General features: G+C 37.8%; 1 protein-coding gene across 1 annotated transcript in view; it reads left to right on the plus strand.

Annotated features, from left to right (window-relative positions):
• Positions 1-24,687, plus strand: part of ANO10 (anoctamin 10) — an 83,916-nt gene that overhangs the window by 56,036 nt on the left and 3,193 nt on the right. Inside the window, exon 11 of the mRNA XM_086468128.1 lies at positions 19,550-19,666. Within this exon, the coding sequence (XP_086324254.1) occupies positions 19,550-19,666 (117 nt within the window). The remainder of the gene's footprint in view (positions 1-19,549; positions 19,667-24,687) is intronic.

The following is a 24,687-nucleotide window of genomic DNA, read 5'->3' on the forward strand; positions in this document are numbered from 1 at the left end:
ATAGCAGAGTGAGAAAATAAGATACACCCGTTTAAAAGTATTTTACTATTTGTGTAGTGAGCTTGCTGTTTTTAATTTTGATTTGAAAAATAATTTATTTCTGAATTAATTCTAATTGTTGCATTCTGCAAACAATAAATAAGATGACAATGTAGAAGGAGTTTAATTTTCGAGCTGGATGTGTGCTAAGTTTTATTTGCATAGAGTCTCTTAGACAATGGAAAAAAAGTTTTTAGTGGGATCTGCAGTATTAGGTAAGACAAAAGAGCATGAAAGGAATAATTTAATATTTCTGAAGTTATTGGTAAAACCTCATGAGAAATCCTGGCCTCATTTACAAGAGTGCAGTGGTATTGGCTTATTGACCTGAAGCACTTGAAATAACTGTCTTAAACCTCTCATGCAGAGGCTGGATTCTCCAGCTGAACTATCTGGGCACTGAAGTAATAATGTTATAGCTAATAATATACAAATGTTTTTTTTTTTTAAAAAAAAAAAAGTTATTTGCAGTCTGAAGAAGTAGAATAGTCCTAGAATTCTTAGGACATGAGACTGATGTGCTGGGGTAGTTGTGCATCTGGGTTCTTGAAAAGATAATGTAGGGTTGTCATGAAATGAGGAACCTTAGATTTTAGCATTTTAATGTAGCCTGCCCACTGGTTTGTTGCACAAGCCTGGTAAAGTGGCTTAACCTCAATCTTTATTTTTCAGCAACAGAGCAGAGAGAACAATTTTGCTCTGTTATAACAGATGGTATGAATAGTTTATTTTATGATGCAAGTTCTAAGTGATTTCATAATACTGTAATCCCTCTTCCAGCTTAAGAGATGGAGCAGTATACAACAACTTAGTAGGTAATCAAGAAACTGGCATTTGGGATTGCTGAAGGCTAATGAAGCTTAAAACATTTGCATTTGACTTGTTGATGGGAAATACTAAAGGCCAGGGGGCTTTACTGGTAAATTGACTGAAATGTTCTGGAAAAGTATGAGACTCCTAATTTAATGTGTCACTTAAAAGCACATTTGACTGCACTAGTCTCCACTGGGAGTTCATAGAGTAGGTAGGATAAAGGAAGGGTAGGTGGAAGTGTGTGGGGATACTGCAGGTGACCTATTTTGATTTGGAATTCCTGGACCATATCTGACAAGAAAATTATCTCTGAGTACTTACTCAGCAATTTCAGAATACTGCTTTTACCCTAGACTCCTTTGTCTCTTCATTGTTTTGAATTAGAATGAATTTCTTGTTATCTGGGCCTTGTTCCTGTGAAGGTGGACTTTTCTTTGTGCTTTTGCTCTTCTGTAATTTGAGTGAGTTTTCTTTAGCTTTGTGACTGAGAGGCTACTGAACCAGTAAAAACCAAGATTAAATGTTTCCTGATGGGAGACTCACATTAGTGTGATGAAAGTTCACTTTTCAGAAAGAAAAGACAATGTTAGGGGTGTTGGTCAGCAGCCAGCTGAATATGAGCCGGCAGTGTCCCCAGGTCGCCAAGGTGGCCAACAGCATCCTGGCCTGTATCAGAAATGGTGTGGCCAGCAGGAGTAGGGAAGTGATCAGGCCCCTGTACTCGGCATTGGCGAGGCTGCACCTCGAATACTGTGTGTGGTTTTGGGCCCCTCACTGCAAGGACAGACATTGAGGTGCCGGAGCGTGTCCGGAGAAGGGCAATGAAGCTGGTGAAGGGCCTGGAGAACAGGTCTCATGAGGAGCAGGTGAGGGAACTGGGGTTGTTTAGTCTGGAGAAAAGGAGGCTGAGGGGAGACCTTGTTGCTCTCTACAGCTACCTGAAAGGAGGTTGTAGTGAGGGGTGGGAGTCAGTCTCTTCTCCCAAGTAACAAGCAATTGGGACGAGAGGAAATGGCCTTCAGTTGTGCTGGGGGAGGTTTAGATTGAAATTTAGGAAAAATTTGTACATGGAAAGGGTTGTCAAGCACTGGAACAGGCTGCCCAGGGAAGTGGTGGAGTCACCGTCCCTGGAGGTAATTAAAAGAGGTGTAGATGTGGTGCTTAGGGCCGTGGTTCAGTGGTGGGCTTGGCAATGCTGGGTTAATGGTTGAACTCTATGATCTTAATTGTCTTTTCCCACCTAGACAATGCTAAACAATGAGTCTATGATTATTTCCTCAGCAATAGAGTAGCCTGAGATTTTTGGGAAAGTGAAGGAAGTCAGTAATTTTATTGTACATGAAGTGTTTCATAATTGCATCCCAGAAGCTTGAAAACGATGTGTCCTTCCTGATTTTCTTTTGAGGTGCATATGCGAATGTTTGGGATGTACCAGCTAGTGAGCTAGGATCTTGGCTTACAGAGCCCTGACTGAAATTGTCAAAATAACATATGAATTCATATACAGACTTCACAGTTAACCACTGTTGTCCAGTTAACATTACTGTGATAGTGTCAGGAACAGAAAGTCTGAATTGTACTGTAGTTAGCCAAATAGAGTCATGAGGTTACTGAGCTTACAGTGCTTCTGGTTAATCTGTGTGGCCTTCTGTTGCTGTTAACTATGCTTCCATTCGTAAGAGAGCGTGGTTTACTAGATTTCACAGTCCACCTGCTGTGGAATAGCATTCTATATCCTGTGACCTAGTGCTTTGTTCAGATTTAAGTAACTCTTCACTGGAATTTTTCAGTACATGCTGTTGAACTGCCTCCATTCAGTGACTGATACACAACACCTTTTTTTCTCTCTCACTTGAAGACTTCATCAGCTGTAAAGGATGGAATTAGCATTTTCTGCAAAAACAACAACAAAAAGCTGTTTTTATCTTCAAATTTTAAGTTATTTTTTTCTTTGTGTATTTAGTATTATTGAGAATGGTGTCTGAGTTACTGAAGATACAACTTTGTGTGATTTTTTTTTTTTTTCCCCAGCAGAAGTCAGAAATTAAGAAAAAGGTTTATCTCCTGATAGTCCAGTGGTTTTTGATCAGACTAGAGTAATTTTTAAATGGTTGAGACTCAACACATCAAAATATATGAGGACCTTTCCTAAAACGTTCTCCAGTATTGTAGTCTCTGTACTCTTTATCTATACAAAAATAGTTCACAAAATTTTCTCTAGTATTCTGCATTTCATATACAGGTTAAAGGTTTTCTGAAGTCTTACGTGTTAAAATATTGAACACATTTTTATTAACGCTATACGGAAGTGAGACATCTGTCTGCATGAATTCACATGAATAAACCTGTTAAGTACAATATTTTGCAGCCTAAACAATCTAACTGGTTTAGTAGTTAGCTTCAGTAATCACAACCAACTAGAAACTGTCCCTCATATTCCGTACTGCCTAAGTTACACTTGGGCATTTTTTATTGTTTTGAAGTGACTTTTCTGCAGAAACGTAGTATCACAAAAAGGTTTTGGAATATTTCTTCTACTCAGGCACTGTTGCGCTCATTTCCCACTGCGTACAACTGGTGAGATTTCTGTGGCATTTACTCTTAAGTTTATATAAATTGGAAAACATAAGTCTCCCCTAACCTTTAACTATGTGAAAACTAATATCTGTCTGAAGCCAGTTGCCTAGGTTACTGTATGGGCAAGGGGGATGTACGGGCACCTGCAGAGTGTCATTCCTGCCTTCGTTTGGAATGGAATGATTTGCCACCTGGGGATGTGTGGTCTGCTAGCTTTGGCTACGCTTGCTGTATTAGATAATTAAAGTTAGATGAAAGAAAATCTCATACATTTTTTAAATTTACTTTTGGTTAACAAAAAGTCGTGATCCAACTTTACATGTCTAGCCTTTAATTTCATGATAATTTATTAATAGTGCTTGTCTGTTTCAGGGACCCAAATACTTGGACAAACTGCAAATATTGTCTAGTAAGACAGAACTTTTAAAATACAAGTGTCTGATTTCAGGCATCTACATGTAGGTACGAAAGTAGCATTGACCTGATTTTCAGAACCAGAGCACTGCTGGTTGTGCCAACAGAAGTAGAGCATGCTAACGCTTTCTCAGAAACTGGTTTTGAGCATATGATCTCCAAACTCATGCTCTGAGTTATGTGGTGATAGGGGTGTGCTTCTCACTTTTAATTTCCGAAGTTATTGTCACAACTTGATAATATTTGGTATTCTGTTATATATGGATGAAGACGTGTGTCCCACTTTTAGTCTTGGTCTGCCTCTATGCAATGTGGCTTACAGGTTTTTTTATTTTGTGAACTTCATAGTTAAATGAGTTCTGCAGGAAAAAAGAAAGATTACTATTAAAGTTTTAAAAAGGAGCCATCAAGATGAGCTTGTGTTTCATCATTCAGCACTAATCCTTCCTTTCTAATCATAAATCTATGCCTTCTTGCTTGTTTGGAGTTGACAGTTAATGGCTTTGTGACTCAGCAAAACCATAGTGTTTGGAGCAGGAGCTCTTGGTCTGAGTCATCACTCTACATGGAGTGTGTGGGACTGAGGAACATGCAGGTATCTGTCTGGACTGATTTCAAATGGCCTTGCCCAGAACCAGATTAGGAATTTTGTCAGTCATACTGTGTCCTACCCATCTTCATGCAGCACGTGACCCCGCCCTGCACGCTTTCATTTGCTTAGTGGGAAGGCTGCTGCTCTCAGCTGGCTTTCTTGTACACAAAATGAATGTTCTGCTGATGGACTATAAGCAGCAAAGGCTATTTGCACTGTTTAATCTTAAGTAGAGTTAGAGAGCAAGGGAATGCAAGTCTACTCCCTTGTGATTGGAATCTGTGGTGGTAATAATTCAAGATGAAAACCAAGCTAGCATTCTTGAAAATGCTTTTAGTCTATTTAAAAACCTTGATTTTGTAATAGAGTATTGCTCAGACGTAAGCACTTTCAGATACAAGGTGTTACTTTTCTTTGCAGGTGAATACTTGAAAGAATTAATAAAGTAACTTTACTTTGTGTAAAGGAGATTTTTTTATTTAGAAAATTGTAACAAAAATTAATACAGACCATTGAAGAATAGATTGTCCACTGGGAAACATCTAATTGCATATAAGGAAGAAATACGATGCACTACAGGGATAATGCAGTTTATGCAGTCATCTCTCTGATTACTGACTGAGAGTAACGACACATGTATTTCGGGTAGCGGAGCTGTTTGGCGTTTCTAACCTGTTAGTTGTGAAGCTATTGAACATAGGCTTGTAACACAGGAAAAGACAGACCATTAAAACAAGCCCAAAGCTTTTATCAGCGTCATGATCTTTAATCATTCATATTTAGTTGGAAGTTTTTATTGGTGAAATAGTTTTGCAATTCCTTATTGCCTTATGGAAAAAAGCAAGTCACCCCTGATTTTATTACCAGTTTTCTCCCAGTGGCAGTCTAACCAGACTGACTTTCAGAAAGCATATATAAATGTTGTATGTAAAGAAAATATGTATTAGATTTGAAGCAAATAATGGTTGTCTTTCCTTTATTCCCTCTTTTCATTTAAGAGAGGCAAGTATGCGTTCTGAAAAACAGATCCATGTGTAATGTTACAAGCAGCATTATATGTTCAGAAAATTGTATGGTTTTAAATGAACCTTTTTTAAAATGCTGTTGCCATGCAAGCATCTAGAAAGAGAAGACACACACAACACTTGAAAACAAAATGTGAACCATCACCCTAGGTTTCCTACTTATAGAAATTTCTTAATGGTTGAATCTTTATAGTTCTTATAATAATCCTAGATACTAAAATGTTACCTTCCTGTTTGGAGTGGGCCAGGATTGCTGTGTGGGATGCAAATGAGTGGTCTTGTGCATCAGTCTTTTGGATTACGAAGGGGTGGCACATTAATTATGTGAATGGCTATATTCTCACTATAACATCAGGTATCGAGAATAGAGTTGGGGGTTCCAGAGTCATAGCACCTTAGGAGCTTTAGTCCACAAGAAAAGTCATTAGAGTGCATTTTTAAAAGTAGTATGTTGAGAACTGGCTGCGCAAGTTACAGATTCATCAGAGAAGCCCAGTAATTCATCCTATTAAGCATATCCTGACAGTGCACAAAAGACTAGTTTTATTGTGCAGCAGCAAGTTCACTTGGAGATAAAAAGTTTGACAATATTCTAGAAGTATAAAGGAGAATTTAAATTAAAATAAAGGTCAGCTGTATATATTTAAGCTTTAAAATCAAAGGACAAAAAATTTGAATAGGCCATGTGAAGATAAGATTGCTGGCATGGTGGGGAATAAAAATAGGAGAGAGAGAGATATGAACTTTTAACCCAACCATTATGAATGAAATTTGTGTCCCTCAAAGGCAAAGCATTGTCGGAAAGATTACCTGTACTAACAACCAAGCATGTCCTTAATGAGATCAAGGAATCAAACCTGTGACAGAAAAGAGTAACAAAGCAGCTCCCTGATCAATGCATTGTATCTTGTTTGTTTTGTAAAACTAACCTCTGTTGTATCTCCTTTGGTGTTACAGCAGTAAAATTGAGTGAACCTTTCCGTAATACCATCCTTTTCTTTAGAAACCTTACTTTAGAATTCTAAAGCGTGTTTTGTATTCGCTGCAGGCAACCCAAGTTGACAAAGAAACTCTTGCAGTTTACCTGATTTCAAAGTCTAAGTGTTCATCTTGGAAGAAAAATGGTGCTAAAGACTGGCTTAGATCGTCAGAAGAATCTTGAATGTCAATGGTCCTCAGATGTTTTTGTTTTGAACCATATTACCTAAGCCTTTTTGTCTGTGTGAGAGAACTTAGGCAAAAATAGGTAAATGTAACAAGGAAAGGTGCAAAGTTACTTAAAACAAAAAGTCCCTTCCCCACAAAACAACAATGGAAAACCTCCGCATTTCTAAAACCCTGAGCCAGAATAAAACACGATGATATACATGTGTAGTGTGTTTGATGATCCACTTTGAAACACAGTATCTGATTTTAAAAGATCAGGTGGGCAGTAAAAAAAAAAGTTGCGTGCGTGAACATGTAAAAAGAAAACTAGCAGCAGTACAGCATTTGGTACTTCTCTAGTTTACATTTGGTGTTCCTGCAAATTCTGAAAAGGATCCAGGTGCTTTTCAGGTTTGAGGTGACAGGGTAATATTCTTGTTCCCATTGGAAGTGAGCAAAATGGTGTAATTTCATCATGTATGTCTGCTGACTAGTGAAGACGTTGTTTCTGGCTTGAGGGTGCTAGGTATCTGTGATGCTAAAATGATTCATCGTAGAACTGGATTTTAAATTGCTATATACAGCAAAATCATCTTGTCTAACCTGGAACTATTCAGTACTACTAGCAGAAGGGTGATGTTCTGGGGTTGAAAGAAGAATATACTCAATAACAGCTCTTAAAGGACTTCTAAGGGAAGAAAGCAGGGTTGCAGCAAAGTAACATTTTGAACCCTGAAAATTTTGTTCATGTTTTGCCTGTTCACTGTGCTATTAGTTTGTGTCTAGTCAAGATTCTTGTGACTGTTGAGGGAGTCTGTGTTTGGATAAAAGATTTGAAGTGCTATGATCCTCAATGATCTCACTTTTATAAATGTGTATCTTTTAAAGACAGAAATTGTGTTAATTTATTAGGACTGCGTATTTTTAGAGGTGAGCACCTGCCTTTGCGCTCCAGGAGTCATCTTGTTGCTTTTGGAGACAGCAGGTCTTGGAGATGGTAAGCTGGCTCGTGTTGCTGTCCAGGGGCAGTGAAGCTGACAGTGGTGGTGTATTGCAGCCGATCCCAAGGCATGCTCTGTTAACAGCAACAGCCTTGCCTTTGTGCACAAGGCTTGCTCAGTCCTGTACATTTGCATGCTTTCGTCTTTCTCCGTATGGTGCTCTCATTTTTCCTGAAGAACTCTCCTTACTCATGTTTAGAACAAATAGGAGCAGCAATCTGCTTCATCTAGAAGCTGAAGGAAAGGCGCTGTAGAATACTTTTGTTTACAGCATTTCCGTAACTCAAAGAAGAAAGAGAATCACTTTTCAGTCTGGTCATAAGGAAAATGAGTAAATACAAAGGGTCTCCAAATTCTGGAAATATCTGCTTTTTGTCAGTCTATCTGTGCAGACCCAGGACTAGTTCAAGGCTCAAGGTCTGCAGGATATGTACTTCTGTAATGCCATCCTCCTGGTTCACAGCAGGGCCAAGTTGCTACTGCTAGAAGTTATTCCTGTGGTGAGGTAATGCAGGTTTCTCTCATTCCCAGAATGACTTGTGAGCAGCAGACCAGTACAGGTACAGGTGATTTCTCCCTTCAGTCCCTGGACTTTTCAGGTTCCTGTGATAGCACTGGTCAGCTCTGTGGAGATTCATGTGTGAAAAGTCTTATCTTCCCGCCTGTCTCTGCTTGCATGTTATACTATAATTACTCAAGGACCTGCTCAGATTTAGTCACTGGTCCAAGATCTTGTCTGACACCTCAGCATTGCCCATTTGAGATGCCTGAGGCATCTTTCAGAGCCATGTTCAGAATTGCCACTTAATTCATTTCAAATTGAAAGTGGCCTTCTCAGCTGAGATCGTTTCAGCCAGAGAATGAGTCAGCTGCAGGTTTTTATGGCTGGTTATTCCTATGTGATAATGTTTCATAGCAACAAAGTGATGCTGAGCCCTTGCTGCAAGTTGACTCCCAAATGGTCTTAAAATTCTAATTGAATCTGTAAGTAGTGCTTTTTTTTTAGCCATACTATTTGTAGGGAGATGAGAAGTTGTGCTCACTGCATGTTGCCAAAGATGTTGCACCACTGAGATTAAACTGTTGGTTTTCTGTTCTGACTGTAGTTCCAAAGGCCAAACTACCAAGTCTGAGAAAAAAAAATCCTAAGTGAATACGTGAATAACAATCTTTGTTGCCATATTGTAATTTTTGCTGGGATTCCTTTCTCCTCATACATCAGAATGCAATTGAGAACCTCTTCCTGATTCGAACATGATGGTTTTTGAGGTGTCCCAGATGCCCACTGAATTTGTCAAGCAGTAAACATTGGATTATGCTGATAAAATGTAGTTCTGAAGATGCACTGTTGATGTGTATTCTGCACTGATGTAGCTATGTATATCCCAATGTATAGGATAGTTACTGCTTTCTAGTCTTTATGTTGGGATTCAACATTCTGACTCACATTCTCAGCTGATAGAATGACTCCGTAGAATCACTGCCACTGTGTAGAACACAGCTTTTTCTTCCTGTCTTCCACTCTCTTTCCTCCCATTCTTTTCTGGAGTCTGCACCTTTCCCTGGGCTTTGCATTCCTACATAACATAAGGAATATAACATAAGCCGTTCTTGAAGCGTTTCATAGGCCACTTTTATGTGAGTGCATGAGAGGTGTGTTGGTGAAAAACTCGTTTTCATGCATATGACCTACAAAAAAATCTGCGTTAACTGCAGTATTTTCCTCAAAAGTGAGTTTGACTCTTGTCAGCTTGAACAGACCAGTTCTGTTCCCAACAGGTTGAAGCAGGTCAGTAACTAAGGCTAAACTCTGGGCTGTGCTCTGTTGCAGAGATCTGCCATGGCCATAAAAGTTGATGTGAGAATTGCATGGCTAGCTTCCAACAGCTTTGATGAGGAACTCTTTTATAGCAAGGGCAAATACTAGTGTTCCAAAACAGAGAAAATTACATATAATTTTCTGAATACCGATTTACAGAAAAGACAGATAAGGAGGGCTTGAGGATGTCCAGGTCTTTATTTTTTTTAAAGATACAGTTTTTATGCAAGCTTTTCAGGAGTTGGCAGCATATCCAAACACCTGCTGCAATGTTTAATTAAAATACTCCAGCTGAATGGAAAGCTTTTCTTCTGACCTTTATTGAAAAGCATAGGATTATTTGACTTTGCATAGTTCTGATGGAAATAAATCCTCTAGTTTTTATGGGAAAAATGCAGGTGATGAGTTTCCAGCATTAAAATTGTTAATTTAATTTTTCCCTACAGGATTGTTTCAGATTAGCTAGTTTTATTGTACCCATTTCAATTAATTTGTTTTGATTAAAATTGCACAGGAATAGAGACAACAATTAATCTGCAGCTTATGGTGTGATATATCGCAATACCATTATTTTTCTCTGGTGAGTCATGACTGTGACGTTTTGTTCATTATTTAACATTACATGATTCACCTTTTGGTCCAGATTAAAAATGTGCCATGTCCTACAGAATTTACTTCCAGCTTCAAACAGAAGTAAAGCATGCCACTTACAACAGGATGAATACACAGAAGAAAGCTGTGTGATACAATAAATTTTTGAATCAGTTTATGAAGATGCATTTGCAGTGTGGTGAAACGTTTTGTTTTAAATGTGTTTATTTGGCCTTGTGAGGTGAACAGATTTTTCAGTAGAAATAATGCTCTTGTGAATAAGCTTTGAAAGCATGATAAGACAGTTGATTGTAAAACCAGGTAGTCATGAGATAAATAAGCAAATATCTGTAAACGCAATTCATCTAGTCGGAGAACTTACTGTTCACAATTAAAGGTAAAAACTTAGGTGTATAGAATCTTTGAAGAATAACTGGCTGAGACTTCACTCTTAAAACTAAACCACAGTTACATTTTGTGTTACTTGCTGTCAAGGCAATGGACAAAAACATCAATTTCAGTGTTAAAAATATTTTAAATTCTAATACAGATGCAACATCACCTTTTCCTAGCATAAACTGAAGAAAAACATCAGATTGACAAGTCTAGTTGTCTCACAGTCTCCAGAAGCAACATACAGTTTTGGGAAAACCATCTGAAAGGCTTGTTAAAATGTAGTGGGTTTACTTCCATATGTGTGTGTTTTGATATCTTTGCTGAGTCTGTCTAAAACTCAAATGGGATTTTTATACCTGTCCACTTCAGCTTGTAATAGGACAGATGAGGTTTGGCTGAGGCAGGAGCAAAGAGTTCTCAAAACCTGTGATGCCTACAGTAGGTGATAATTTCTGTTTATCACTGGACTGACTTATAGTAGTTTGAAACCCCTAGCGGAGACAATGCTTTGTATCTCCTTACTGATCCCAGGTCAACCAGTCATGTAACCAAGGAGGAATTTCTGAGTCCTGACAAAAAGAATTCCTTACAACGTAGCCTTACAATGACATGCGCTGTAATTTACTTGCATCTTTTCTCACAGAGAAAAATGTATGGCTTAAAGGTGGAAAGAACTATAAGTTTTGTAGATTGATAGAAAATAGCAAACTTTTTTTTCCCTTCCTTGATGTGGAACATTAGGGCATTTTGACAATAAACTATGCCTGTCAGAATGAGAGCCAATATGTAATGTTAGCAATCAGCTAAGAGGCACTTCATATGGCTTGGTATTAATCATACTGTCAATTTTAATTCCATGGGCATCCTTCTTTCCACTTTTCAGTTAGAATTTATTTCAGAGCGTGATCAGAGCTCTGCTGTTCATTACATTCAGCATTAGCTAATTTGGCTTTTGGCAACTCTTATCCCAGTTCCTATTAAACGCTAGCCATAAATTGAGATAAGGGTTGTGCCAAAACATTTCAGGATTATCAAATGGTAACACAGAGATGGGTGCGTTATCGTGCTGCTTTCAAGACTGTTGGGTTACTGCAAAATTAACCATTAGCAAATAATTACAAGCTCCAAGACAAATTTACACCTACAGTGCTTTCTTTCATGTCTTCTGAATTGACTACAGGATGAAACAAATGTGAGAAAAATCATGTCTTGTAACATTTCTGAAATGCTTATTTGTGTAGTTGTAGTTTAATAGCGACTTTTATAGAGACAGTTTTGCAAGTGTGCTGTATCATAATATATTTTCGGTCACAAAATATGCTGTGTGTATAAATCAAGATGAGGGTAATTGTTTTTTCCCAAGCTGCAGTCATTTAGAAGTCCGTGTACAAGATTAATATCAGAAGTTCTTTTATTTAGAATTTTTTCTTTCGGCAGGTGTTTCTAGAACCTGCTGAATGTATAATTTCTAGAGTTACACACAACAATGGCAGTTTGCCTTGAGAGGGGGGAAAGTGTTGCTTGGGTATGTAAATAAAACACCCTACCTTACCAGCCCTTGCTCCTCTTTTTCGTACTTTAGTCTTGAAAAAGCAATCTGAAAGTAGGCTTAAAAATTCCAGTGTAAAAGATCTATAAAAAGGCTTGAACAAAATTTCTATAGCTTTCTGGGCTGCCTCACATCTTAATTGTTACTGTTGGAGAAAATTATGGAGAACAGTTGGGCATCTAAACGTTTTTAAAAAGACTAATAAAACTGGGTAATGCTTCAGTTCATTAGTGACTGACTGTGAGGTGTAACAGCTGTGGTTTAAGCAATAGTAAGAAATAATCTATAAAGAAATAGAAAATTTGTTTTTAAAAAATGTTGAATTACTAGAAAGTATAATGGTGCTGTAAGATGAAAAAATTGTCATGACTATGCAATTGATCAGGTTACTTGTGCTTTCAAGTTTATTAGCGTGTAAGTTGGTAGAGTATTATTTTTTTGTTTAACAGATTGTCCCTGATGACTTATGTGTAACATTGTATCTGGTTTAAATACTTCTCAGGCTTTCCAAAAGCAGGACTAAGTTTCAGAAGTAGGACTGGCTTACTTTGCTTTCTTTCCAACTGGTCTTGTAGAGCTTTTTTGAAAACAAAAGGAGAGTACAGAAATATGTAAGGGCAGAAGAGACCAGCTGCCTTTCTAGGAGGTGATATTTGCAGTATTTTGTTTTATTTTTTGCTTTGCTTAACCCATTGCTTTTGCAGTTACTTCCTGGAAACATGAGCACAGAATCTGCTTCCTTAGAGATTTTCACTCTTTTTTTTTTTTTTTTTTTTTTAAACTTTCACATCATATTATATGTTAGTCTCCTGCTCAGGAGTGCTGGTCCAGAGTTGGCTTATTTCAACAGTGATAATATATGAAGTAATTGTAGTGTTTAGAATAAATTTACTTCTGAAAGAAACCAATTCAATAGTCTTGAGGCATAAGGACAAGACTTCTCTGGAAAGAGGGGTGTATCAGTACTACTAGAGGCCACTGCTGCTAATGCATGTGTAACTAATAAAACAAACCCCTATTCTCATGCTGTAGCTTAATACTTGTTTTCATGATTGCAGTATACCTCAAAACTGCACATTAAGGCCTGGTATCTTTTTCAGCATAGATTTCTACTTGTAAGGTTTTATAGTGGATTTGTAATAAAAATACAGACGAGGATTTCTGCACTAATTAAAGCCATTTCAGAAGTGTAAATGTAAGGAGGCTCTGTGCAAGCTAGCATTTGCCTCTTCAGACAGGTGAATTTAGTGCATGTCACATCCTACCATCCCCAGGAAAAACATGTTGTGATTCAGCCATTGAATTTTAAAACCCAGATTCAGCAAATGACCTGGGCATTATTTTTTAATCTACTTTTAAGCCTGGGCTTCAATGTTTTCCTGAACATAAATATAGTTATAGATAAGCTTAAAAATAAACATAAGCTTAAGTACTCGATTGAGCGGGGCTAGATTTCACAAACATGCTGGTGTGGTCAACAGGAGATTGACGATCTGCTGTTGCCCTTCTGATGGTCTGCGAGATGTTCTGTCAGAAACGTAGCTACCAGTTTTCCGTGGGCAGCCTTTGCGGGTTTGTGTGTGCACGTGTTTGTCATCTGAGAGGAAGAAACGGATGTCCTGTTACAAATTATAAATGGACTGGATAATGCCATCTCTGCTTCCGCTTTCTGGCGTGTTTGGTAATGAGCTTCTCTTTAGTTGCACCTATCTCAGCCACATTTTAACGGGGCAGGCTGAAACTCTCCCTGTTGGATGGGGTTTTTTTCAGTTTGGAGTTCTGAGGGTTTGCATTTTTACATAAATGCCTTCCTGCTTCTAAGAAAGGAGAAAAGATAGAAATATAAAAATAATATAAGTATAAAGTATTTATAAATATATAAAAATAAGATTATTATTGTGTTGAGAAACTTCATTGTATCTGTGCTCTGAAGTAGCAAGGTGAAAGTTGAGAGAAGGCTTGCTCTGATCTAAAGAGCGTGCTTTCTCTCCTATGAGAAACTGCCCAAACTTGGCAAAGATAGAAGTTTCTGAAATATCTTTGGTTTATGTGCAGTGAAGAGACTTAAAGGAGTGCAGCAAGTGTAAGTGCGTGAGCATTTGACCTGTACTGGGCATATTCCAGCTCGGGGGTGAGACAGACTTCAACTGTGCTGGAGTGGCAAGAGGCACCGAATCTGAGGCAGGAAGGCTGCACTTCGGTCCTAGTGTTTCCCTGGAGTTTTGGCAGGGAGGAGGAGAAAGCTTATTGTGGCTGACATGAGGGAGAGATGGGTTATGCTGGCTTGGGGATAAATGGAGTAGATGGAGCATGGAGATTGTGGCAGGCATCTGCACTGTGAGTGTGTGTGTGCCTATGTCTGTGGGAAGAGAAGACGAAGTCTCAGGCTGAACAGGAGATATGAAGAAGCTTTGAAATGAGACCAACATAAAATAATAACTTTATCACACACCCCCTACCCCTCCCCACCTTACACCCCCCCCCCCCCCCTCAGATTTTGGACATCTCTATGGATAAAATGGAATTTTGAAAACAATATCAGAGGTTTTTACTAAGGCAGATTCCATTCCCATTTTACAAAAATTCCATAATAATATATGGGGCATGAGGTTTTAAAAGCAGCATTTATCAGAGTAGCAGAAGAAAGGCCCTTTTTAAAGTCTCTCAGCTGTGATGATTCTGCTCCATTAGTAAGACTCTAATGAAGCCAGTGCAGTCTAAAAGTGGGAAGGAAAGTTTGGTTGTGCTTTCTTTTTATGAATATTGCAGAAATATTTGCTCATAAATTGATTTTATTGCTGTCTATTAAAGACAATTTAATTTAATTGAACTTCCTGAGCTTTATGGAAATTTTTCTTTGCCTGTATTGCTCCCTTGACAGAATTATTTTTCACTTTCCTGCTGCCTTTTCTACTCTTGGAAAGATGCAAGACCCTCAAAGCTAAAAACTGTTGCCACAAAGACAGAATTTTTTTGGGGGGGGGGGGGGGGGAGGGTCTGGTCTTAGTGTTTGATCTTAGTTTAGTGTCAGAATACTGTCATCTGGAGTCCTAGTAAAGCATCAAATGTTGTCCCTGCCTTCTGCTTGGACAGCAGTGTGCTCTTGCAGTGATACTTCCCTTTACATTTGCAAAGGCCTTTTGCATATACCAGTAGAGAACGGAGGTTCAAAGCGATGTGCTGTTCTCAGGTGTTGGCTTTAGTGTAGGGTTCTTTTCCTGCGCAGAGTTAGTAACCAGTGACCGTCTTTTTCCATACTATGTACTGGTTCTAGGCTGGACTGGGTCCAGATTTCAGATTTTAGTTGAAAGTTTTTATAAATACTAGATTCTAAAATAGGCTTTTGATACAAAATTTTATTAAAGTCTCTCCAAGCTGACATTTGGCGTGCACTTTTGTCAGCTAACCAGCAACACAGCTACTGCTTATGTTCTTTTTTTTATGAAACTTTTTTTTTTCAGTTGAGTAGATTTTGACAGGAATTGCTGCAGTAAGACCACTGTAGAAATCAAATTAGCTGTTCAAAATTGCAGGAATTTAACCCTAATTTGCATTTTCTGTTTTAGAAGAGATGAGGTCAGGGACCCACTGCTGCAAAACACAGCTGCTGCTTCTACTCGTGTCGGTGGCTTTGCAGAACAGAATAGTTCTGGCTCTCTAAGCACCTGGCACAAGACCACAAAGAGTTTGATGGCACTGCATTTATCAAGGGGGAGAGATTCATTGCTGTTTCTCTCTGTGCCTGCTTGGCAGATTACAAAATAGGAGGGGACTTTGCTGTTGGCACGGGAGAGCTTACAGCTTGTGTGAATGTTATCCTGGATTTTACTCACACTGAAATAGTCCTCTTGTAATCATAAAGGGCATGTTCTTGGAAACAACACTGCTTTTTAATGGCTGCAGTTAGAAATAATGGTTGGGTTTGTAACCTGATTTAACAAAAAACCACCCCCAAAATAAAATAAAAAAACCCAAACTCAACTTTATGAAGAAAATTTAGTATTGGACAAGTATGTTCGCACTAGTTGTGTAGCAAATTTGGATAAACTTTCGTATTTTCTTTTTACAGTGTATTCATACTAGCGTTAATGTAACTTTATACTACAAAAGAGAATTTTGCTGTCTATTCTGGTGATTTATACTGTTAAGACATTTCATTTTTGAAAGCAGATGTTTCCTTTTTGTGGATCTGACTTGCAGGAATTACAGTAAAACAAGATTAAGAAATCAGTACGGAATATGAATGATATAATGAACACTACTACACATCTCCCTACTTTTGCTTTGATTTCTCTTGAATAACTATTTAAATTTCCTTAGTCAAGTGACAATTTCAAAGTGCAACATGAACTGTTAATAAAATTAGATTAATTTTCTTTTAAAGAGGTTTCATGAATCATATGACCTACATTCATAATTTCTGCCAGTTACCTTCCCAATTTTATTATTACTCCTAATTTGCAAATAGTAGCAGCTGGAGAAGTTATCCAAGCGAGGCTGTTGCTCTGATGCCTTTTTTCATGTTCACTGGGAGTTGTGAGGTGGAATTGAATCGAATTTGCAGTCTGTTAAGTCCAGTGTGTTTTCTGAGGTCACAGTCTTGCACACAGGGACATCCCACGCAGTTCTGAGCACTTTATGACTGATAAAGCTTTGTTTTGATGGGAGGGAAGAGAACATAAAAAAGCCATTCTGAGTGGTAACCCAAAGGTCTACCTGTCCCAGTCATCTTTTTTTTTTGCAGTGACCCATAGTGGATGCCTAGGACAGAGGACGACAGTAGGGCAAGCAAAAGTAGTGACTTTCCCCATCTGTACTCCAGCTTTCAATCCCTCTCTGGCTTGAAGGCTTGCTGAATCAGAGGCTCTGCCTTTGTGTTCAAGGCTCTGTCCTTGTGTTCACAGGCTGAGTTGTGCTAGCATGAAACTGACTTCTTTTCTGACAAACAGCTAGCTTTGTGTCAAAGGCATTTTTCAACACATGTGGGTAACAGGTATATTGCCAAAACACCCATCTCTGGAATACTGCTGAACAACTGGGCTCTGGTTAGTTGATACAACAATAAAACTCTCCACATACTGAAGTAGTTGAAACACTTTGCCCTTCTAAATCTATTTAAAAAAAATACAGTGTTTTCCAGGATTATCTGCAGCATTTTTGTTGGTTTTGTTTCTAGTTTCCCTAGATGCCTCTTCTATTACTTCCTCCCCTGTATCAAAAATGGGAAAAACTCAGTCAGCCTGTGTCCTCCATAATATTATTTACATTTCCCTGAAATGGTTTTGATTTATTTTCTTAAAAATTGTTTGGATTTGGAGCTACTTTGAAGTTTCCATATAAAGTTACTAGCTCAGCTTATGTTTTCAAGGCTCTTCAAGAAGCAGTGGCTGAACAATTACAGTTCCAAAATTTGATTCTTGCTCTTTAATATTATCAAAAAGTACAATTATTTTTTTCGTTTGTTTAGCAAAGTGGGATGAACTGCAGTCCAAAGGAGTTTGGGCATTGCTGAGTTGTTTTTTTTTATTTTTTTTCAACTGAAATGTTCATTGTAACTTTTCAAATAAATACCCCAGTCCAAATCACTCAGTTTCCACTAGTTCTGTCAGTCATTTTCCCTAAGTGTAATATTTTAGCCTAATCCTATTATCTAGCTTTGAGTTACTCCAAATTTTATCTTCTTATTTTCCTGTTTCCAAACCAAAATTTTATCTGTAGATTAGCTATTCCCCTTCAGCCTGTGGTTCCTTATGACTCTATTCTGCATAGGGGTATTATTTGTCTTATTTTTTATTATTGTCTTCAACATTTTACCTTTTTCAGCTTAAAAGGTTCCTTCAGTGTTAGCTCTGAGACCTGTTTTATTCTTCTATATGTCTAGCATAAACAAACATTGTTTGCTGTCATTTTTTTGCAAGAAAAGTTCCTTAGTAACAGACACTGTTAAGTTGAATGGGAAAAGAAATTTTGTATGAGTGGGAGAATGTTTTACTGCTGACATAATTTTTTTTAATAATATGGTATTACCCGTTGCATTACACAGCGGACGTGCAAATTGCTTTATTGACTTCTTAGTCTATGTTCAGGTTTTCATTGATGATGTATTAGCATTGCATTAATTTTTCAGCCTTCCTTTCACTTCTCTAAAGTATTATTCCTTGCACCAACAATTTGTTTCCTAGACCTACTAACTATTTTTCTGTAATACATTTTTAAAAATAATTTCATGTATGGCTCTTTGTTGTTGTTCTCTTACTTATTACTATTATCTGATTTCTTACTTTAACTCTTATTATTTAGCATTTATTTAGAGTTTCACAACCACTTCTGCGAAGCCTGTAGTGTTTTTGCTAGCTTCTTGCTCACGGAATTCCAGAATCTCAGGGATTTTTAGTCTGTTACATTGTTATTCACGTATCCAAGTGCATCAAGATCATATATTTCAGCAAAACATATTTCAGAAAGGAGCACTGATCTGTTCCATTTTATGAATCAGGGAAATTTGATAAGTAGCTTAGACACACAGTCTAAATTTAAGCATGTCTATGAGTATCGTTGTGTCAGTGGAACTTAGGCATGTGCTTAAAGTTAAGCATGTATATTTAAGTGTTGCCTTATATTGCTCAGGGTTTTCTGGGCTAGGAGCAAGTTCATGCTAGCAAAACATGCAGCATACTGTTAGCTCAGCCCTTGATAAAATAAGATTTAATGATTCTTGTTTAGATGATATTTATAGTTGAGATAAATGAAGAAACAAAACCACTGACTTGACAGTTTGGCACTTGGTTTTGGTGAGATGAGGGGAATGGTGCATGTTTGAGTGAAATTTAAGGACTGGTCAATGACTAAGTTTAACAGAACTTCATACTTGTTTTTTTCTTAAATAAGATTATAATCTTCTGTGATATAAGAAGCCAAATTAGTCGTAATTTATGTGTGGTACTTCTCCATTTCCTGGAAAGTTTCTGTTCATGAGTATGACACTTCTTTAAAGGTCATATTTTATTTTGTTCTCTTCTGATGCTTTCTTAGGAGTGCTTTTAGGTTTCAATAACTTCTCTAATGCAGAAATTCTGTGTTTGTTCATGTTTTTTACAATATGCTTGTTTCATTTGTATCATGACATATATATGTGTGCGTGCACGTATGCACGATGTTGTAATTGCATCTAATTATATGTGATTGTATTTATGTGTGTGTATATATATGTAAAAATTTTACTCTGAAACTGTGTGTGCTGGGTGCCATAATTCAATTTCTGTGCACCAATAATATGTTTTAAAAGCTATTTTATCTGGAATCACAAATACAAAATTGACTTAGAAATTCATAGTACGTAGTAAAAATAGGATTATTATGAAAATAAGCCAAACTATATGTGTTTATATTCAAATTATGAATGACTGTAAATAAAAAAATATGGAGTATCTGAGGCCCAATGTGATTATAGTATGCTATCTGTGTTGTACATGCCACAAGAAATAATTGTTTATACCTCTATTACTAAAATTAAAAAATAGTATTATACTGTTCTCTCCATGCTTCCAACTCTGTAAACAATATTTTTCTTTTTACTTTTTTTTCCAGCACTTGCTACTAGCAATAAAGTTTATCATGGCGTTTGTGATTCCGGATAAACCAAGAGATATCCAGATAAAACTAGCCAAATTGGAATTTGAATCTCTAGAGGCTCTCAAACAACAGGTAAGAGCAATGGATATGCAGAACACTGAAAAGCCTTGGTGGCCTGAAGGAAGATAAACTAGGGAGATTCTGCTTTTGTTTTAGGTGGATAAATACGTAAATGCCAGTGTTTTGAAATTCCTGTTTACATTGTGTTAAGATTAGCTAGCTAAAGCTGTTCCACCTCTACCCCACAGTTTGTGGTGGCAGAGCTGGGGTGGCTGAGGGAAGTATGGAACAGTCACTGGTAGTACAGTGTACAGCACAGAATATTAAATAGAAAACAGTACTGGTTTACTTCTACACATTGGGCTGTAAACTGTAGCATTTTAGATACTGCTTCATTTTTTGTTAATCCCTCGGTGTTTAAGAAGTGGAGCAGAGAGCTGGAAGTTTTAACAGATTCATCTGTCCTTTCAACCCACAATGTATGTGAGTCAACACTAGGAAAATGGTCTTCCTTTTCAGACAGCTTGAAATTCCTGGTATGGCTAGTCATGTAGCAACTCGTAATATCTGTTGTCCTTGTGTGTGCAAGCATACTTTGTTTATATTGTCACTTTTGAAGGACATTGGGCTCTATGAAACCACGTTTCATCCTGTGGAGGTGTTTGCTGTTGCAACAGTGGGACTTCTTTCATTGCTGAAATACTATCACAAATAAACAGTTAACAGTTAATTTAAATAGAAATTCTAACCAGGCTGAAAAGGTTTGAAATAATTGTGTTGAGAGCTAAGTATGTGTGGGGGAATGGTAATGTTGCCTTATTTTACTGCCCATACCATATTCTCATTTTATTGCATAAATAAGGTATATTTTACAATATACTTAACAAGTGTTCCAAAGCAATTCCAAGAGAATGAGGAACTACACTTTTCTAATGAAAATTTCTGTTTTGACAAATGATTCCATAGCGAGTGAGCTGGAGATCACATGAGATGAAGAATCAAATGGGATTAGCTTCAGTAGAATACAGAGATTCTACAGAGCTGGTTTTGCAATGGCAGCGTTCTTTAGGAATTTCTGACTGTGCCATGCTAGATAGGATTTCTAAGCTAGCTTATATATCAGAAAGAAAACCCACCCAAAACCAAACAGCATGGGGCTAGAGAGTCCAGTTCACCTATTTATTGTTAGCTCAGATGCTTTTCCGCTGCAGTGCATCGTTTTACATGAATATACTCTTTGTGTGCTCCACACACAGATGTGTAACCTCCTCTGTACTGTGTTTTTTGTGTAGAATGGGAAGTTACTTTTTAAAACACCTACCATAGCTGCATGTGACAACATGATCTCTTGATTCTGGACAAACTGAGCCTGTCAACAATACACTACTTTTCTAGTTAAAAACCCACAGTTTTGTGTGATACTAGAACATGGGTATTGAGGTCAGCACTGTCTTCCACAATCAGCCATAACAAACAAAATCCAAATTACAATTGAATCTAAGGCCTGACAGTTTTGTCAGTTTTGTTTTGTTTTGCCTTTCTCTAGTATGTCAGTGTGAAGTTACCAGGAGCTGGTCATGGATTTTATATACTCTTTAGATAATATTAAAAGGAACAGGACTGCATTTCTATTTTATTTGTTCGTTCTCTGTTTTGATTTTGTAGACAGACAAAACTGGGTCATCCACTGAAACCTTAAGCTCAAGTGCATATAGTCACCTTTGGTTATAATGTGCTAACTGGAATATATACAGAGTCTCTTTCGATATGAGTGTGCGTGTCAGCAGTTAGGACTTAATCTCCTATCCTTGCATCTGTGCACTCCCTATGATAATATATGCCTGATTCGCAGTTCTTCAGGGTTGTTTCATTAATTCAGTGGTGAAAAGTTAGTCTGAATTTCAGCAAGAACCAGAAGCCTTGCAGTTCTTACCTAATACTTTCAGGCTTCCTGCAGGATCCAGGAAGAGTTATTGGCTGGTTTTCAGGTACCTCAGTAGGTACTTTAAACATAAGTGTCTACCATCACCTTTTGAGATTTCCTCTGATTGATACTGTGCTATGTATCCCATAGACATGTAGATGTTTGGGATTTTTTTCTGGTGCCTTAGTTCTTTGAGTGAGAAATACCTGCATTTAAAAGTAATTGGCAGTGCAAAAAGATACTGAGGCATTTATTTTTAGAAGCACATTTTCTAGTTCTTCGTTTTGTTACTGAGAGTTGTCATGATAATTTATGCTGTATATCTTACTTTGAAGCAAAAAAGAGCAACAGAATCCCCCAAAACAACTGTTTAAAAAAAAACAGACATAAAATTCTGGGGCAAATGTATTGTGGGATCACATGTTATGGAGAAACTGCTTTACATACTTCAGTGCAAGTATGCATCACATTCCTCTTGATGCTATCCAGACACGCATGCTGTTGTGTTTTACTGTATGAGCTTTTACACTATTGCTGTCTTGGGATGTAGCTATTAGAAGGGTATTAACACTATCAGGCTATAAACCTCTAAGATGCCACAGTAGATTATTAGGCTTCGTATATAGTGCATGGAGAGAAAAATCTCCTAATACAGCTGCTTTGAACAGTTGTATTGATTATGCTTGGGATCCTTAACTTTAGACAGTGTGAGCACCTTTACATTTTCATTAATGCTAAGCTAATTGCTTTTTAACCTGGTGCAGTGGGACTGTAACTATTCTGTGTTCAAATACATTTGAACACTGAATTAGTGTCTATTTGAAAGGGATTTTAGGGAATACAGTGTCTCAGCTCCCCAGTAGAGGTGAATGGTCATCATTAGAGCTTGTTAAAACCTATGTGCTGAAAAATGCCATAATTTAAAAAAATATATTGGAATGACAGTCTTGCTTTGAAGTTCTCATACTTTAAGAACAGTTTTTAGGAAGTTGTGAAATGTCTTTGAAACATTTCTTTGCATGATTTGTGTTAAGACTGTTGAAAGGGAGTGGACTGTTGAATGGATTGTGATAATTTGATCCATTTTGAAAATGCTTTGTTATGATACACTCAAAGTACCATTACAACGTTTGTTCATATAACTCAAGACGAAATACTTGAACCTTTCTGAATCTGAATTGGGGGATGTGCTACATCTGTAGACTCTGCTTCAAATTTCTCTGATGTCCTTCTGTGTAAAGAACGGTAGAGGACGCTGGTTAGACTTGATTTTCGGGAGGGCTGGGGCAGAGAATAAATTAATGTGAACCCTTAAAAGGGGACTAAAGAGAATATGGATCAAGATTTTTGGAAGAGGACGAAGAGCAATTCCATTCACACTCTCTAAAGTGTCAGTTTGTCACCTGGATGGAAGCATGGAGGCTGGGCAACTAGAAATGGGTACTGTCTGCTGCTAGGGTGATGAACTCTTTTCTGGTGAACTTTATGATCCTTCTTTAGGGAAGTAGCTAGCTAGTAAACTGGGATGAGATGCGTGAGGCTCCCCTTGCTTCTTTGCAGTACTCTGATCTGTTGCCTCTATTTCTTGCAAGCTCAGGAGCATGCCATGCTCTTCAGTCTAGTTCCTATGTTAAGGAAGAGACACCAAGTATAGGTGTGCCTGCAAGCAGCAAAGCAACAGTCAGTTAATTCTTCAGTCGTTCAGGAATTACCATAGGCGTAAGTGAGGAGCAATGCTGTAAAACTAGCGTGAGGACACTATCCAGCATTTTCAGGGCAGTGATAGTGAAAGCTACGCCGATAAGCATATTAGCTTCTGGACAGATCAAAGCTTAATGAATAGACAAAAGGCTCTCGTGGTTGGAGATGTGTCAGCAGTCTGGTCTAAGTTCCAGAAACAAAGACAACAACAGATTAAATAGTGTAAGTTTTATTTTGTGGACTAGGTTACAGTCATGTTTTCAGGTATTGTGAGATCTTCCCAGTATTACCTTCTGATTGAGGCAAACATCAAATTTATACCTTCTTTCTGCACTGAAACTAGACAGAGTTTCACCAGGCAAAGCAAATGAGAGACAAATTGGGGGAAAATAATTATTCACACAATTATTTTCTGAGTGTGAAATACAGAGAGTAGCAACTCCAAAAGGATGTATAACTAGTAGCCATTTTTCAAGGAAAAATGAAGTTTTAAATGGTGGGGAATGGCTTATCTTTTCACAAAGTGCGGCTGCCTAGACAGCATCAATATTAGCTCTGAAAACAAAAGCTTGCTGATGTAAAAATGCTTGTGTTTATGGTAGTTTTGCATTAAAAAATCTGAATTACATAAATTGGATAAAGATGTTTTTCCATATAGCATCTCCTTCACTATCTCAGCAGAATAAACATAGCCCTGATAGCAACAATAGAGAATAAATTTTGTCCAAGAGTTTGCTTTTTCAGAGGAACTACAGGGAAAAAACCTGTCCTTAAGCTGGAACAGAAATGCAGATGAGGATTTTTTGTTCTGTGCATCCCTTCAGCGTTCCCTCTGCACCCCCAGCCCTCACCTCCAAGGGGACCTAATCTATAAACATCCAGTCATCCCTGTGCTGTAGCTTCCTTTCTTAGTGTTCTAGCCATTGCTGGCCAGTATCTTTTAATAGAAATGCCTTTTCCTTCTGATAAGTGAAGTCTTTCAATGTTTCTTCCAAAGTGTGTCCATCTCTTGGATATCTGGTATTCATCTGCAAATGTTCCACCAGAAAGAGACTCCTGATAGATAACATGCTTGTAAGCAAAGGGCCTGATCAACTGATTTGACAGTTGTCATCCTTCCTCAACTGCCAGGAAGGAAAAGGGTCAAGCTTATTGAACACCAGCCTTGAAAATATGCCTCCCTGGTATAGTGAGATAAAGCAATGTAGTCATTCAGCCTGGGCCAAGTGGAGAAAGACCTTTTCCTCTTTCATGACGTATGTCCTATGGTGGTTGTACCATCTACACACAATTGCTTAGTGGCAGTGATATAATCTGAATATTAATAAACAATTGCTTCACTTGCTTTAGGGTAAGATCTAGGTGTTTGTAAGTCAGTAGTGCTCCTGCTTAATGATTTCCAGCAGAATAACAAGTTTTCCAAAGCAGCAGTGGGTCTGACATTCACTAGGATTTCTCCAGCAATGTC

The sequence above is a fragment of the Leptosomus discolor genome, chromosome 7 (assembly GCF_034619465.1).
Source record: "Leptosomus discolor isolate bLepDis1 chromosome 7, bLepDis1.hap2, whole genome shotgun sequence".
NCBI classification, from domain to species: domain Eukaryota; kingdom Metazoa; phylum Chordata; class Aves; order Leptosomiformes; family Leptosomidae; genus Leptosomus; species Leptosomus discolor.